At 33.3% G+C, this 19,150-nt stretch overlaps 1 protein-coding gene and 1 long non-coding RNA gene across 2 annotated transcripts; both read right to left on the reverse strand.

Moving 5' to 3' along the window:
- Positions 1–1,976: 1,976 nt before the first annotated feature.
- Positions 1,977–2,662, reverse strand: LOC140178806 (uncharacterized). The gene is made up of 3 exons (XR_011871732.1): positions 2,476–2,662; positions 2,121–2,218; positions 1,977–2,025 (listed from the first exon to the last, which is right to left on the reverse strand). It is a non-coding gene; the product is annotated as an uncharacterized lncRNA (long non-coding RNA).
- A 15,538-nt stretch (positions 2,663–18,200) lies between these two features.
- LOC112740260 (S-protein homolog 20) lies at positions 18,201–18,897 on the reverse strand. The gene has a single exon (XM_025789034.3). The coding sequence runs from the start codon at positions 18,859–18,861 to the stop codon at positions 18,400–18,402; it is 462 nt and encodes a 153-aa protein (XP_025644819.1). The 5' UTR covers positions 18,862–18,897; the 3' UTR covers positions 18,201–18,399.
- Between the last annotated feature and the right edge of the window lie 253 nt (positions 18,898–19,150).

The raw sequence follows: 19,150 nt of genomic DNA on the forward strand, positions 1-19,150 counted from the left end.
AAAAGAGGCCAAAAATTATATAGATAAACATAATATTCATTACATGATACCCAAAAAAATAAACCATTGACAGAACTATAACTATTTACATTACTCATTGACACTACTAGTTCCTTCATTTTCAACAATTTAAACAAACAAGATTTTATATTGATCCTATTCCTTTTAGATTGCATGATGGTGACTTGCTCAGAGCCATTGACAAATACACCTCCTGGATCTCCTTGTGGTTGTGTGGCCACTTCAAGTTAAACTCCACATCAGCATTGCAATATACAAGTTCTTCCCTTTGGTTTTCAAGCTAGCTGAGGAAATTGCAGCCAGTCTTTTGTTGAGTCGCAACCAGGTTCGCATTATTGGAGCTAATGCAGCAAATCATCAACTAGAGAAAACCATTGTTCTCTTAAATTTGGTGTCTCAAGGAGTTAAGTTTGATGATGCAACAGCATTCTTGATATACAAGAAATTCTGGCACAAGGAAATTCTCACTGATGCTTCCCTTTTTGGCACAAGAAATTCTGGCACAAAGAGTCAATATTATTAACGCAGAGAGAGTATTATTAACGCATCCGAATCTTAGTGATTAAATTAATGTGTTATGTACCTCCTCCAAAGGCTATATCAATTGATGGAATTCCCACATGCTGCACAAAAGGTTTATAATCTGATCCTCCACCACCTAATCTTCCAATCTTTCCATGTAAAGAAATAGTTCATGATTAGATTCAGGCCAAATCAAATGCAGAATTTTCACTACTCAGCAACAATTCAGCAAAGCTAGCAGCAGAAAATTCAATAATTCAGCATTCATCTTTGTCTATTTATGCAGAAAACGAAGAAGAAGCAATAGATTTGGCTGAAGAAGAAGAATTAGCTTTCAATTTTGAATTTCAACCAGTATAATCAAGAGCAATTTCAGTTCGAGTAGGATTCCAAAATTCAATTCCAAAACTGCAATCAAAATTAGCTCTCATTCCAGAACACACAAGAGAAGAACACCTGGATCTAGTGATCTACATTTGGCGCATTTGGAGAAAACAGCTCGGGCCGAGCTGAGGAGGAAATTGCCATCCAGGGCGGCGGAGTAGCAGCAGAGGGGTTGAATCGGCCACCGCCAAAGCCACCTTACTCGTTTACAAAGACTCCAACATTAAAACCAATATTCCTAACATATTACAAGCCCAAAATAGAAGAATAATGTATTACATCAATTTCCTAAACCTGCAAAATTTAGACCAACAATTGATAACTAAAAAAAGTTCTGAATAGGAAACAAAAAGACAGCACGATTTAAGGCAATAAATAGCTCTTACCATTCAAAAGACAAGTTTTCTCCCCGGTATCTTTGTACTGACGGAGACATTGGTTTAGACGAAAAAGATAAGGCAAGACAAGCACTAAAGGTATTGCAACAGAGTGACTGCCACACACAGAATTAGCTTCCAACCAAGCAATTGTGGCAACCTACAAGGATTTTGGAAAATGGATCCCCTAATTAGAGAAGTCAATCAAGCATCTTGAGAGCCAAGAACAAAAGATACAAGTCTAGAAACTAAAAATTTTAACTGTTAATGAACAAGCTCTATGGAAAAGGAGAATGGTAAGAATGCTTAAATCTGTAGACAAATTACAAATATCAATATTATATAGAGTCCACAGTGCTGGTTTTTTTTTTCGAGAATGAGCAAAAACTTTTATTTCATTAGACAGGAATAAACTAACTAATGCATGTGTTAAAACTCACCTGTATCATAAGCTCAACTAGTTCCTTCACGGATACTTCATTGTCTGGGTTTCTCACATTGAATATCTGTCCGTTTGCTCTTTTAAGATTATCCTGTCACAAGTTGACATACACATTATCTGAAGCTCATGGCAACTCAGAAAGTCGGGTTAAGGAAGTCATGCAGTGATCCATTTCTATGAAACTCATAGACTAAGAGGTGCTGCCCATACTCTGAACAAACAGAAATTCCCCAGCTTGACGTGGCGCTGAAGCAGCCCTTCCAAATTGGACTTGTGAACCTTCACGAAATTCCCCAATTTAACGATTCCAAATCAGAACCGAACAAACAGAAAACAATCACAACAAAATGCGAAGAGACTTGGAGGGAGGTTACCATGAGGTTCATGTAGTGATCGGGATCGAAGGAGTTGGAGTTGATATCGTCGGGTGAGGCGTGCTTGGCGGAGTCGGTGCCGGTGGACATGGCAGACTCTGGAGAGTAGAAACTCTGAAAGTTAAAAACTATAGAAAGCAATAGCCTACCATGAATTTTAGGTCAAAAAAGCTTCGATTGCAGAAAATAATTCATCAAAATCAGAGTAAACCCACAGATTCAAACAAAGCACAAAAGCAGAGTATGATAAACCTAAAACTGGCACAGAAAAATTAAGCCCTAAGATTTATCACGAAGAACAGAATCACAAAATCAGCATATATATATATATATATATATATATATATATATATACCTGAAATTTGAGATGGTTACAAGAAGAACTGAGAGAGCGAGTTGAGATTAGATAGAAGAGGCGCCAGAGGGAGCAGATGCGATGAAAGCGGCGGCAGAGAGGCTCTACGACCATGGGAGTAGATGCGACGACAGCGGTGGCGGAGGGATCTCGTGCGACGCAAGGAATGATAAAGAGAGACTGTGCGACGCAATGGCTCGGCAGCGGCAGCGGCGGAAGAAGCAGAAGTAGCAGCCACAGAGAGAAGAACTATCTCGTGCTATGAAGAGAAGAAGAACTGAAGAAGCTCGTGTTTCATTTGGAAGAAGCTCCTCTTTCATTTAGGTTTAATTCAATATTTCCAACGGAAAATTTTAAATTACAGACGGATTTTCTGTCTGTAATAATTTAATAAAATGCAGCATTTTGTCTATTTAATTACAGACGGATTTTCCGTTTGTAACAATTTTTTACGAAAAAAATTAATTTTACCGACAGAATTATCGACGGATTTTTTTTTCCGTCTGTAATTTATGCTAATTCATTTTTTTATTTTCCGACAAAAAATCCCTCTGAAATTCTGTCTGTATTTCCGTGGGATAAAATCCATCGGAAATATCCATCTGTAAAAACTAATTTTCTAGTAGTGAAAGATAAACCCAAGGTCATGATCTTCCTTCGTCGTCATCTTGACAAATGATTGAAAAATGAATATCTCACATTAAAAGATTCTGTAGATCTGTGGAAAGACCTTGAAAAAAGGTACAATTATAAAAAAAATAGTGATACAGGATTTTAAATTCATAAATGAATATAATTCAGCAATGTTTCGAATCACCTCACGAATGAAATTATGTGGAAAAAAGATAACTGATAACGATATGTTAGAGAAAATATTCTCAATCTTCCATGCCTCAAATGTGCTCCTACAGCAGCAGTATCGTGAAAAAGGATTTAAAAATATTCTAAGCTAATTTCTTGCCTTCTTGTTGCTAAATGTAACAATGAGTTGCTTTTAAAAAATCATGAAGCGCGCCCAGTTGGCGCCGCCCCATTTTCTGAAGCAAATGTGGCAAATCATTACCCTGGAAGAGGTAAATGGCAAGGTTTTAGTAATAAGAAAAATTATGGAAGGAAGAAGAATTATGTTCACAAGAAAGGATCTCACTAGAAGTGGGATAAAGAAAGAAACTCTGAGCAAAATAAATCAACAGAGGATAAGTGTTTGCGTTGTGGTAGAAAGGGCCATTGGTCGCGTACGTGTCGTACCCCAAGGCACCTAGTCGATCTTTATCGAGTATCTTTGAAAAAAGATGACAAAGGAAAGGAAACAAAATTTGTTTCAAATGATGCTGAAAATTCCACCATTCATTATGATGTATCTGATTTCTTTGAGGATCCTGAAGGAAATATTGGTCATTTGAACAATGATAGAATAGTTTAATATGTGAGATTGTTAAGTATTCATGTAAATAAATAATGTAAGAAATTTATTGTTAAATTTTATTTTTTATGTATTTAAATTTTAAATATGATGTATATAAATAATGAAATATTAATGTTTATGTTTAAGAATTTTGAAATCATTAAATGTGTCAAGTTTTAAAAATAATAATAATAATAGTGATAATAATAAAATTTTAGTATATGACATTATTTTTATGTACAGCATTTCTTAGAAAAAAATAATTCCAATCAAATATTCAATTTGACTGCGTGCATGTATTACTACTCATTTTATTATTATTTATCTTTGAAGAAAATGGCAAGGATGTATAATGAAGATGTATGCCTTGCGGATAGTGCAAGTTCGCACACCATTCTCAAAAGTAATATATATTTTACCTATCTTGTGCCAAAAGAAGAATATATTAATACTATTATTGGCTCAGGTAATATAATAGAAGGCTCCGGAAGATTTATAATTTTGTTTCCTGGAGGAACAAAATTCATAATAAATAATACACTATTGTCTACTAAGTCTTTAAGAAACTTATTGAACTTCAAAGATATTCGTCGAAATGGATATCATATTGAAACAATGAATGAGGGAAATCATCGAGTACTGATGTATCACAACTCATGATTTAAATAAAAAGGTTATATTAGAAAAGTTACCCTCACTTTCATCTGGATTATATTATACTAAGATTAATGCAATTGAATCACATGCCATTGTAAATCAGAAATTTACTAATCCAAATGAATTTATAACTTGGCATGATCGATTGGGTCATCTGGGAACAACCATAATACGGAAAATTATTGAAAACTTCCATGGACATTCACTAAAGAAGCAGAAGATTCTTAAATCTAGTGAATTTTGTTGTGCTGCATGTTCTCAGGAAAAGTTAATTTTAAGGCCATCACCAGTAAAGATTAGATTTGAGTCCCCTGAATTCCTAGAAAGGATTCAAGGCGATATATGTGGACTTATTCATCCACCATGTGGATCTTTTAGATATTTTATGACCCTAACAGACGCATCTTCGAGATGGTCACATGTGTGCTTATTGTCTTCTCGCAACCTGGCGTTTGCGAGATTACTTGTTCAAATTATTCGATTAAAAGTACAGTTTCCAAAAAATCCAATTAAAGCAATTCGTCTTAATAATGCTGGTGAATTTACTTCCCAAACTTTTGATGCTTATTGTATGGCTAACGGAATAAGCGTTGAACATCCAGTAGCTCATGTTCACACACAAAATGGGTTAGTAGAATCACTTATTAAACACCCCCAATTAATTGCTAGACCCTTACTTATGAGAACAAATCTCCCAACTTCGGGTTGGGACATGCTATTTTACATGCCGCAGGCCCGCAGCACTTATTCGTTGAGGCCAACAAGTTACCATCAGTTCTTTCCTATGCAATTAACTTTTGGCCAGCAGCTAAATATTTCCCATTTAAGAATATTTGGGTGTGCGATATATGTTCTCATTGCACCACCTTCTCACACCAAAATGGGACCCCAAAGAAAATTGAGGATGGATATGATTCTCTCCCTATAGTAAAGTATCTAGAGATACAAACTGGAGATGTATTTAAAGCCCAATTTGCGGATTGTCATTTTGATGAATCAAAATTTCCAACATTAGGGGGAGAGAATAAGCTTCCTGAAAAGGAGCTTAATTGGAAATCATCATCCTTGATGCATTTAGATCTTTGATCAGGGCAATGTGAACTAGAAGTTCAAAAGATTATACATTTGCAAAGAATAGCAAATGAATTGCCTGATGCATTTTCTGATACAAAGAGGATAACTAAATCCTATATACCAGCTGAAAATGCTCCAATCTGAATTAAGGTCCCAGTCGGACAAATAGCCACCGAAACAAATTCAAGCCAGAAGTATGGCAGGCCTGTCGGTTCTAAAGACAAAAATTCTCGAAAAAAGAGTTAAAATACTATTCCTGTTGAAAAAGACATAGTAAAGACACCTGCAGTTATCCAAAATTCTGATACATTTTTAACGCCAGAAGACGTTTAGGTACCTGAAAATTCTAAAAATGACGAGATCTCGACAAATTATGTCTTTATAGGAGAAAATGGGACCAAAATAAGACAATTATCAATGAAATATTTTCATATAATGTGGCGTTAAATATCATGCATGAAAGTAAGGATCTTGAGCCAAGAACTGTCGAAGAATGTCAATAAAGGAATGATTGGCCAAAATGGGAAGAAGTTATGAAGGCTGAGTTAGACTCACTTGTAAAATGTGAAGTCTTTGGACCTGTAGTCCGTACACCAGAAGATGTAAAACCTGTTGGATACCGATGAGTATTTGTGAGAAAACGAAATGAGAAAAATAAAGTTGTACGCTACAAAGATCGACTTGTGGCGCAAGATTTTTCACAAAGACCCGGTATAGATTATGAAGAAACATATTCCCCTGTAGTGGATGCAATAACATTACGTTATTTGGTCATTTTATCCGCATACTATAAACTACATATGCATTTAATGGATGTGGTTACGGCCTATTTATACGGATCATTAGATCGTGATATCTATATGAAAGTCCCTGAAGGACTAAAGATATCTAAACCATCTAATGAATATTCGCAATGGTTATACTCAGTCAAATTGCAAAGATCTTTATATGGTCTAAAGTAATCTGAACAAATGTGGTATAATCGTCTTACTAAGTATCTGGCCAAAAATGGATTTAAGAATGATGATATCTGCCCATGTGTTTTCATAAAGAAATTTGCATCTGGATTTATTATAATTGCTGTGTACGTTGATGATTTAAATATCATTGAAACTCCTAAAAAGATTCCAACAATTATAAAAACTCTAAAAGATGAGTTCGAGATGAAAGATCTTGGAAAGACTAAATTTTGTCCCGACCTGCAGATCGAGCATACAAAACTGGGATCTTTATTCATCAAACAACATACACAGAAAAGATCTTGAAGATATTTTATATGGATAAGTCGCATCCATTAAGTACCCCAATGATCATAAGATCTTTGGATGTGGAAAAATATCAATTCCATCCTAAGGAAGAAAATGAAGATATCCTTGGTCCTGAAGTACTATATTTTAGTGCCATTGGAGCGCTAATGTATCTTACTAATAATACACGACCCGATATAGCATTTGTCGTGAATTTACTAGCAAGGTATATTTCCTCTCCAATTAGAAGACATCGGAATGGAATCAAAAAATCTTTCAATATCTTCATGGAATGATTGATATGGGATTGTTTTATCCCTATCAATACAAGTCACATCTAGTTGGTCATGCAGATGCAAGATACTTCTCTGATCCACACAAAAGGAAATCTCAAACAGGGTATCTGTTCACATATCATGGTACAGCTATATCATGGAGGTCCACAAAATAGACAATTGCAGCAACATCCTCTAATCATGCTAAAATACTAGTGATTCATAAAGCAAGTCGCGAGTGTTTTTAGCTCAAGAGTTTGATCTAATATATTCTGTCATCATGTGGACTGATTGATCATAAGATAGCTCCAACTGTTCTGTTTGAAGATAATACAGCATGCATTGCTCAACTTAAAGGTGGATACATTAAAGGTGATAGAACTAAGCATATTTCTCCCAAATTCTTCTTCACTCATGATCTTCAAAATTAAGGAACAATTGATATCCAACAGATCCGCTCAAATGATAATCTGGCAGATTTATTTACAAAGTCACTCCCAAAATCCTCCTTTAAAAGATTGGTACATCAGATTAGGATGTGCCGATTCCGAGATATTAAATAATGTCAACAGAGGGAGAGACTCGGCTCTTTTTTCCTTGATCAAATTTTTTTTCATTGGATTTTTCTTGATAATGTTTTTAATGAGACAGTCCCTATCACAAAGGATATTGAACTCTTTTTTCTTCACTAAAGTTTTTTCCATTAGATTTTTCTTTAGTAAGGTTTTAACGAGGCATAATCCTAAATGGTCATCCAAAGGGGAGTATTGTGATATACATGAATGGATGCCCATTTAATACATTGTGACTTTCTTTACAATGTTGGGCGGCTATGGAGAAGTTCAGTTCTTCAAGAAAGACTAAACTTTATGAAGTCTTGAAAAAGAATTCTTTGTATGTGTATAAATAATAGTAAGATCTGAGATATAGGACACAAACAATAAAAACAAAAATATTTTTCTTTTTTGTACATATATAAACTCTCTTTCTTTTCTCTTTTGAGTATACGCTATTACATATACAATATTAATAAATATATAAATTACTTCTATTATAGTGAGATAATAGTATTGGTAAATATTAATACTAGTGTCTTCTATTTATATTTTATTTTTATTTTTACTATCTCTTATTTATTTATTTATTTTACAACAATTACCTATAAATTTTCTTTATATTTTACTTCTGTACCTTGTAATATGATTTTTGGCACAAAAATTGCAAAATTTTGAAGATTGACAACCCTTTTCTTTTTAATTAAAAAGAAACTTTACCACGCGACAAATGTATAAAATTTTCAGTTTTGCCCTTTGTTTTTTGTTTGTCAAGTTTCAAAAGTTTAAAGATATAGAATTATGTGGGTCGGATTCCAATAATGCTAAGAACATGAGAAGATACCAGAACTAGGCTTTCACCTGGCTTTGATACCAACTATTGTTAATACCATATTAATAATAAAAATATTTAAAATAACAAAAAATAGAATACTAAAAAGTACTGTCAATAGGATAATAAAATCTAATAAACCAATAATGAATTAAATATTAATACTCACTTGATGATGGAGTAATATAAATTTGTATTATAATTTAGAGGCTTGAACCAAAATACAAAGGATAAAACTTTTTAATACAAAGATTGCAAGGAAAGCTTAAAAGTGTTTCAGAGTATGAGAGGATGTGTATAAAATTGCGGATGATTTTTCACTTTTAACAACATGTGACATCGTCAGGGGGTTTAATAGATAATTGTTTAGCTTGTATTGAAGTTGCTGGTTGGTCAAGAGGTTGACCATAATCTTTACTGATTGCTTGTTTCTTGCTCATTTTTACCTTGCAAAAATTCTCTTGTTAAAAAATCAGGTAATGCATTTGATTCTCCTTTAATATGCTCAATAGAAAAATCAAAGCATGATAATATAGCTTGCCATCTAGCAAATATTTGTTTAAAAACTAGATTTTTAACATCATTCTTTAATACACTAGGAGCTGCTTTGCAATCAGTTCTGACCAAGAAGGTTTTATTAAACAAATCTTCTTGAAAACGTGAAACACATAGGACAATGACTAATATTTCTTTTTTAATGGTAGCATAATTTTTCTGGATTAAATTCCATACATCCGAATGATATTTAACTATTTGTTCTTTGAGGAGTTTGGAAGAACTTGTTTAAGTATTCCTCCATACCCTAATTCTAAAGCATCTGTTTCTACGATTAGACATGCCTTAAGGTCTGGTATACTCAAACAAGGAATTTCTTTTACTAAATATTTAATTTTTTGAACTATTTTAGACATGTCTTCTATCCAAGGAGGAGGCTGTTTTCTTAGCCTTTTATATAAAGGTTCACATAAAGTTCTTATTCCTGGTAGAAATTCGGCTACATAATTAAGACATCCTAAGCATCTTTCTAATTATTTCTTGTCGATAATTTCATTTGAAAATTTTTCTGCAAATTCAACAGATCTCTTAATCGGAGTAATTGTTCCTTGAAAATTTTCATATCCTAGAAACCTTACTTTTGTTATAAATATTTTTATTTTCTTTTCAAATAGGACAAGACCATTTTTTATAATATTAATAAATTTTATTTTATAAACCAACATATTCAACACCTAGAAAAAGATTATGAAAGTAATAACATTATCAGAATGGAAAAAACCTCCCTTTCATTGTAAAAATTTTACTAGAAAATTTGAACCACAACACTACTCCTATTATGATTATATAAATGCCTGGTGGAACGCCCGGTATCTTTCTCCAAATTCTCACTCTTGGTTCATATGGTTCCGCAAAGGGATTTCTCTACAGTTTCCCAAAAGGTTCCAGATATGGTTTCAAGAGTTTGGACCAATAGAAGCTATTTTTCCAAAAGAAGCCAGCATGGCTTATAAATATTTCAAAAACAAAACATCATTTCTGGATGGATATAAGCTGGTTTTCTTCATTCCCACTATGGGAATATGCTGGATAATGACCTAGGAATATGATTCCACGGGATATGAAGACACTCCAAGCGTGCAATATTTAATTAGAAATATAAAAGTGAAATGGTGGAATAAATTTGACCTGAACTTAATTAGTAAAAGAGCAATTGATAATTGGATGACTATATCCCAAAAAAGAGCAGAACTCCCAAGCCACAGTTCAGGGTTTGAAAAAATATCATTCGAAAAAGAAACTTACTTTGTAGCCCATAAAAAATAATGGATGACAGCCCTTGCAGCGGCCACCTCAGAAGAAAAAATCCATAATTCTCTAAAAGCGATAAAAGCAGAGCCAATAGATGAAGATGAAGAAGTCTAGTTCAGCCCAGAACTGTACATACTAGATACCTAAGATCCATTTGAAGAATTAAAAAAAAGAGTGTCCTGAAATCAAAAAACAGACACTTGTACAAAATCAAGAGAGGTGTCAAGACAAACTCAGAAAGCAACAAAAGCATCACATGCAGAAAAGAACAAAAGTCATCAGTAGCATTCTAACAGAATCACAGCAGAAAAGACAAAATCAGCTACCAGTTTTCAAAAAACTAGAACAGAAGACATTAACTCGGAGACAGAGCCTCTGAATTAGCCCGCAGAAAGAGCAAACGGATTAGCAAAATCAAGGGTTAAAATGTAAAAGAATAAAGGGCGTAGCCCACTATAAAAGGGGAGGGGGGAGGGGGTTGTAGATCATCCGCAATTTTACACACATCCTCTCATACTCTGAAATACTTTTAAGCTTTTATTGCAATCTTTGTATTAAAAAGTTTCATCCTTTGTATTTTGGTTCAAGCCTCTGAATTATAATACAAATTCATATTACTCCATCATCAAGTGAGTATTAATATTTAGTTCATTATTGGTTTTATTAGATTTTATTATCCTATTAACAATACTTTTTAGTACTCTATTTCTTGTTAATTTAAATATTTTTATTATTAATATGATATTATCAATAGTTGGTATATATATCACTAATTATAGATAACAATGCAAAAAGGAGTTAACAATTAATTAATATTTTTCATTTAATTTTTTTAATATTTATTCATCTACTATTTTATAGATTGATTGTTGATCGAAAAAATTGATATCTGACTTTCGATTTAGATCTAAAGTTAAGGTTGGTTCAAAAATGTTTTTTTTAACACAGATTTATATCCATGATATAATCTAAATGGCATGATTCTGCATAAATTTATTTAAAATTTTCTAATTTTTTAAAAAATTAGAGTAAAGTGACAATTAAGACTCTAAAATTTTACATTTTGGATAGAATAATCTCTAAAAAAAGTAACAAATTGATCCTCAAGGATAATAAACATTGGACACATTCGATCCTTCTGTTAAGTGTTGACACAAAACAGAATGGAATTAGCCACATGTACCATTATTAACAGTGATGTGTCCCTTGGTGCCAGGTGGGAATGTAAACGTTGTCGTTTCAAGTAATCTCCCCCCCCCCCTCTTTAAGTTCAAGAATTCCCTCTAACCCTCCCAACGTCTCTTTATTTACCCACAAACCCTAACAGACCATCAAAGTTTCCCTCCAAAACCGGTTACTTCCATGGTAGTCTTATGACGTTGTAGAAGGAAGAGGACAGTTTGCGCTGTCGTGACATTCTTTCTCTAGAAAAAGACAATTTTTTTAATCATTTTGTGTTTAGAAGGTTGTGACTTCTTTTCATGTGGTTCTAATGGTGTAAAGAGTTTGTAGTTCATGCTTGAAAGTGTGAAAGCAAGTGGTTATGATTTTTTTTATTGGTAAAAATCCTTCATGAACCATTAAAATAATATAAATATCTACTTTTTTGGGGGGTTTAGAGCTTTTTGTTGTTTGCTGATAATCCTGCATAAGGGAATAATATTGGGAGACGATAAAGGGAACACATCCTATTCCACCAAAGATTAAGAGACCAATTGGACGTTCTAAGATACATGTAAGAAAGAAAGATATTGTAGAGCCACTAATCAATTAAAATAAGGTTAGGAGGAGTTTTGTGGTCACTTGCAGCAAGTGTGGTAATCTTGGCCACAATCACAAGACTTGTATGAGAGTTTCAACAACAAAAAAAAAAGCACTAGAAAAAGGACCAGAGCTCAACATGAGTCTGGCCTTCAAGAGGAGTGTGCACTATCTCAGTCTCTCAGAGTGCATCTCAGTCTGATCAACCAGAGATTACTGTCAATATTGAGGTTAGCCTTTAATTCTTTCACACATGAGGTTTTAGTTGTCTATGTCATATATTTCATAAGGGTTTAATTGCGACTTTCATACCTTTTATAAGGGTTTAATTGTACACTAAAAGGTTGAATTGTGCATATTTCATGCAATTATTATTCTATGTTTCAGTCGAATACTCGAATCAAGTCCCAGTAGTGAATATCTCCCAATCCACAACCACACCTATAATTGGTGCTGCTACTATTGCTGACAATGTCAACTCTATTGAAAGTTCTTCTAATGGAACTAATGACATTTCAAATGAGATTGGTAGAAATTACTGCGACTGTGAAGATGCTACAAATGGAAATGCTACACCAATTGTTGCAACTGGAACTGATGCAGATGTAAGTGTTGCCATATTAAGGATTATATCTGTTATTTATGGTAGCCATTAATGTTGATTTAACTTTGTGTAGGGACAATCATCTGAGGTAATCAAGGAAAAGAAAAAGAGGAGTACCAACAAATTTGTAGATAACATCCAATTTAGGCCTCCTGCCTAGACCCAACTCAGACTACCATCCTCTGTCCAGACCCAACTCAGGCCACTAGTATTATCTCAGGCCCAATTCAAGCCTCTAGGTCCACCTAAAGCCCAATTCAATCCCTATGGTAAAGTCCAATCAAGGCCTTCATCAAACAAGTCACTGAATTTAGCTTTTTTTAGAAAGAAAGAAACTATTGTTAGGCCTGCACAAACTCCTCACCCACAGCCTACCTCATAGCCACAAATAACTCCAAGGCCAACTGATTATCTCTCTGCAAAAACAAGGACTACAACAAACATTGTACCAGCCTCAAGAATGTTGAAGTTGATACCCACACCAAGCTTTAGGCCTAGGCCGCTTAGCACTCTCCTTACATTGAATGGACCGTGTCTTTTTTTTTTTTTGGGTTAAAAACTTTGATTTGGACATGCTGTTTTATTGGATTATAATGTTATTTAGGAATGATGTTTTCTTTTAGTAGATATGATGTTAAATTGGGGTGATGTTTTCTTTTAGATTCAGCACAATATTATGCTTTATGTTCTTAGGGTGAATTTGGTCATATTTTATATTCAGATGATGTAATTCTTAGGGTGATGTTTTTTTTTTTTTGGATTCAATACAGTGTTGTGCTTAACATACTTTGGGTAATGTTTATTATCTATGTTAATTGTGTTTCACTTTGGATTACATATTGTGCTTTAATCATTGATATGGTTGTTTACCTACTTTTACAAACATTTAAAAAAGCACTCATAGTTGGCAAATTACTTGCTTACAATAATAGTCCACAGTTAACTTCATTCACCCCTAAAAAACTACATTATATTCATAGTAACTGTTCTTGTAAGAATACGAAAAACTCGGCTGTTGATAGTCATGCCGAACTATAGCCTTCAACACCGAACTTACAAGTTCTGGTAGTCCGAGGTTTCGTCCGAGAATATATCACGTTTGTGGAGAGAATGAACAAAGTGGGGTGGGTACCTGCAAAGGCACTCCGATGCTTAAGTTAGTATTCGAAATTCAATATGTCCTTTTGAGGATAAAATATCATACCTTTATAGGTGAAGGAAGATAGGTCGGTTATGCTTCTGTTGGCTCTCTATATTGAAGAGCAGTTATTAGAATTTAGTAGGTGACAACATCAAGTCGGACGTTTTTATTTCAGAATGTAATCCATTGAGTCGAAGTGTAACGCTTAATGCCGAGTTATGGCGCATAATGACGAGTTATGACATCCGATTTGTAACAGCCATATCAATAACAATTCTAGTTTCACCTAGTACCACTACAAAAGACTATTGCAAACACAAACCCAATTAAAAAAAAAAAAAACAAACATCCTTAAATCGACTAACAACAATTTTGGGAAACTCCTACTCTCCAATGTCAAAATTATTTTCTCCAATCCAATCAATTTCTGCTCCTAGTCATGCTTTTCCCTTTCTGTAACTTCCTCATTCCCAATAACTTCGCCAGTCATTTAAAGAATTTGTACTATGACAAATTCTCCTATAAAAAAATTCAAAAATTGAAAAAAAAATTTGCACATAACAAATCAAAGCAACTATAAGAAGGAGATAGCAATTATCCTAAACTTTGGGTATCCCAAAAATAATCGATCAGGATTCTTCACTGTTTTAAATTTGTATGTTGTTGCATACCATTAGTAGTTATACTTGGGAGCATACTTCTTGTTACAAACTCTTCAATAGGATGCATCATCTCTGACACTTAACTTTTTCATGCTTGTAGAGCTTCTGGCGCTTTTGATTTTCGACATGACTTATGGTATGTTTGGTGTTAACTTGGAAATTTTGGAGAAATGAAGGATCAGAAAGCGTATCTAATTGAGGGTGAATAAGGACTAAATTGTCCTCAATCTTTTGTTTAATTCTAACGTGTAACTTAACGGTCAGATCACTCTTTTTAATGTTACACATCATTAATAGTGTTAACATTCACAAAAAAAATCCAATAGAAAGATTGAAAGTGTCCAACATTTATCATTCTTAAAGACTTTGATGGAACTGATTGAACTTGAGAAGGGGGGTTGAATCAAGTTAGCTCAATAATGAACGTTTCAAACTCTATTTTAGCGGAAGCTAAAAATGCAGGAGATTTTTCGTTTTATCTCATGTGCAGAACAGAATCAAAGAAGGGAAGAAGAGAAAGAGGCCAACATGTATCCTAATTCGGATTCTAAGTGCCATGAATCCTACGTCCAGTCTCCACCACAATCATGGTAGAATTTTTCACTATAATTCACTGATTACAATCACCAATACTATTGAATTATATCCTAATTCAACTAGTATCTACCACTAAACTTTCTTCACCAAAGCTCAGCTACCCAAAGTGTTGTCCTGACTTAGAAGGAGAATCTAAATAGATTCAAACTCAGAAAGTGCTAAGCCAACGTTGTAAGGGGAACTAGTCCTAGTTCAACAACTCAATTACACAGAATTTCAGTGGCTCTTTCATGCATCTTTTTGCCTTTTCTCTCATGACTTTTTCACTCACATTTTCAGCCTTTTTCTCAATTCAAAAGATGACTCAAGATAGCCATAACAAAAAATCAAAAATGAAGCTCGAGTAGAAGAAAAAGAATTCAACTCAATAGTTAAGATGATGCTCTTGAATGTGCTCTCTTTTTCTTGCCTTTAAATGTTGGAGTGATGCTTCTTATATTATCAGCTTGCTCTCCAATTTGCTTCTTCCATTTTCTTGTTCCAACTACCCGTTGGAGTTGTCTCTGATGGCATGAAGTCCTTGCTCCATTCTGCTCCACTAACTTGCAAGGTTAGAAGAACCATTCCACTACCTCTGCTATCCTTGGAGTTGCTTTCTTCTTTGGCATGCATTTCTTTCTCCCTCTACTCTATTACCTTTGCTATCTGAGAAGCTACTCTGCTGCTTCTGCTCTTGTGTGCTTTGCTCTCCCAAATTCTGAATTTTGTTTTACTGGTGTCCTTAGAGTAATAGGGTTGTCCTTGTTATGTTGTTTATTCCTTTTTCTTCCAGTTGTCCTGCTTTCTTTATGGTGTAGACAGATGTCCCTTTTTCTTTTAGCAATTGCATGGCCATTTATTTGCTGAACGGTGCTTAATAGGTAGATTGGGCTTGTGCATTGACTTGAAACATTGTAAGAATGCAGAAGCAACATGTTAGGTTGAGAGTTTAACAATGGACCTGCAACACTTAACACATACATTAAACACATTTAGGCTTTGACCAAAAAATATTTTGTCATCATATATTAGCCCAAAATCAGTCTAAGTTTAACAGACTTATTTGTTACTTTTTATTTCTTAAGTTCTATTCTGTCAAATACAAATTCTCAAAATCTTAATTTTCATTTTACTCTAAAAATTATCAATAAAAAGTTTAATATACTTTCAAAATATACTATCCAGTCATAATCGTTGCATATCTTAAACATCTACTTATTAGTATCGAAATGCTTTACAATTACTCCCATTACCAGTATATTAAATTATCGGTTATTATTAGATGTCTGTCAAAACTAACTTAGTAAAGAATTCAAGTTAGAATCTCCTTAACAATTCCCTAGCAAAACAGTAATTAAGTCCACCTTCAGAGAGAAAATGACAAGCAATAATACGCTTAATTTATCAATTGCAAATTTGCAATAAAAAATATATGCATATATATACTAACTCATGATTTTTTTTTAAAGAAAAAATAGAAAAAAGAAAAGAAAGGCACATAACAAAAAACTGAAAAAGTATCCACTTCTAATAGTACCCGCCTTATCATTTATGTTGGAACTTGGAAGGGAGACATCTTTATCGGCATTATCTCAACTTGCATCTTATAATAAAATTAAAAGAAAATAAATAAATACATTCCAGTTCTGGTACTTTTTAGTTTGTGGAGTTTGATAATTTTAGTTAACGACAAAATTGCAATTTGTATTGGAGGCAAATCTTCAACCTTTGCGCTGCAACTTGCAAGTGTGCAATGTGCAACATAGTCCACTAAAACAAACACAATAAAAAAAAGCTTTAAAAGGGGAGCATATATAATAAAAGTATTATTATATAGTATCAACTTCGTTTAAGCTACAATCATTGTTTATATGCTACTAATCTTTATGTAAATGTATGAAAAAATAAATTATTAAATTCATCATGTCTACAGAAACTTTCCATTAAATTGAAGAGAAACCATAGTTGTCAATAATTAGGTCCAACTTTTGTTGTTGTTGTTCTCTTTTTACATTTATTTGGTTAATTATGACCAAAATTAATTGGGGTATTTGGACATTGTAAAGGAAAAATATCAAGCTGCTGAACTCATGGCCAATCCCTTAATTATTAGAGTTAAAATTTTAATAAAATCTGATTTTAAGAAAAAAAAAATAGGTTACCCCAAAAACAAAGAACAATTTAACAATTTTATTCTACTAATTTTATTTAACAGAAATGCGTATCATCAACAATTAACATTAGAGAAAAGGACAAATAGATCATTGACCTTTTGGCTCGCGGACTATTAAGTCTCCGAGAATTTGAAAATACATTTAAGTCCCTGATATTTTCAAAATCTGAACATAGTCTAATTTGTGATTTGTCCCATTTTAAAAACTATCCTATGTGTGCATCCGTATATCAGCCAGATCAGTATAACGAAAATTACGTTTGATTTTTTCGTTAGATCTAACAGACCCAAGTAAACAGAGAAATCGATGTGTTCAAATTTTGAGAATGTCAAAAATTTAAATATATTTTCAAATTTTTGAAAACTTAAATGTTCGTGAGCCAAACAATCAAAAACTTATTTTTCTTTTTCTCTTACCATTATGATCCTTAGAAGTCTAGAACTATAGTTGAATGTACATAAGCAATATTTTATGCATATCTAAGAATGATCAAATTCAATACATATGTAGGAGATCTAATATTATTATTAGCAAAAGTATAGTCCATATAGTTAGAACAAATTTAGTAATTAATTAAGGGTGATGCAAAATACTATACACAGTTTATATAAATAAGGGTTATGTTAGGTAATTAATAACTTTTTTGAATAACATAAACAACTATTAATTAAATCAAAACATATTTCACCTCCAAGTTATCTATCTAAATCTTAATATTAGAATAACCATCCGCACATCTAGTGAAATGAATATCCGATATATCCATTGTTCACATTGTTTAGTATTTTTATTATCTACTTATATTTTTCCTATAAATAAACATATTAAAGATATTTTTGTCCATTAATCATAAAAGTGTATTCAGTATTCCTAACCATATAAAGTGTGTATCTAAACATCACTTTAATTGAAACCTAATAATTAGTCGTGACCCAATTTGAAAAATAGCACAGAAGATGGCAATGGAAATGGAATTAAGATTACTAATCTAATTAAAGCACTCATGGCAACAAAAACATTCCAAATGAAACAATACAAATTCCACATACATGCATTTGTACTGATCATAAAAAAGACCCTCTTAAAAATTATTCTAAATCATACAAAAACTCTTGACATTCCTCTTCCATTTCCATAGCATATATGATTCATATAATCACCACAAGAAATCCATGCTCCAATTGACTTGATCATTGCTGAAAAAGAACCCATCTTGTGTTACCATCCAATAACACATCCTATAAGCACCACATCGGTGAGTGTCCCTAGAAGCCATGAATGCATCAAAGCTCCTTCTTGTGCTGTCCCATTTCATGGTACACTTCATCTCATTGTTGCCACCCCAAAAGCTAGGCCTCATGGTCCAGCTGAAATCATCATGCTCTTGAAGCGCACGTCCGCCGAGGTCCATCTCCTCCGACGAGCACCATATGACCAATGGCACCGACGAATTGTCGGAAAATCCATTGATCACTTGAACGTAATATTCATTATTTCCAAACAAGTAATTCGCCCTTTCCATTGTGTTCGTCAGAAACACAATGAAGAGGGCAAAGCACAACATAAGGAAGAATCTCACTATGTTGTTTTTCATTATCATTGAAAGTGATGAGTCCATAATTCTAAAATTTGAGGCTTCTTATAATATATGTGACAACTATAGCAACATTATATATATTGAAATCATATGTTATCTTGACTATGGTTTATTTCACTTTTATGAGAGACTAGTGCATGCCGCAATCTTATCATATCATTTTGTGTGATATTCTAATCTTACTTTATTGGCACTATGTCTATATGAAAATGTGGTTTGAATATCATCATAGAGACATAGACAAAGCACGTCCATATGTTAGGATATTCTTATTTTCAGCTTCCGTACTTTTAAATGTGTTCATGAGGTG

This window comes from Arachis hypogaea, chromosome 14 (genome assembly GCF_003086295.3).
Source record: "Arachis hypogaea cultivar Tifrunner chromosome 14, arahy.Tifrunner.gnm2.J5K5, whole genome shotgun sequence".
In the NCBI taxonomy this organism is placed as follows: domain Eukaryota; kingdom Viridiplantae; phylum Streptophyta; class Magnoliopsida; order Fabales; family Fabaceae; genus Arachis; species Arachis hypogaea.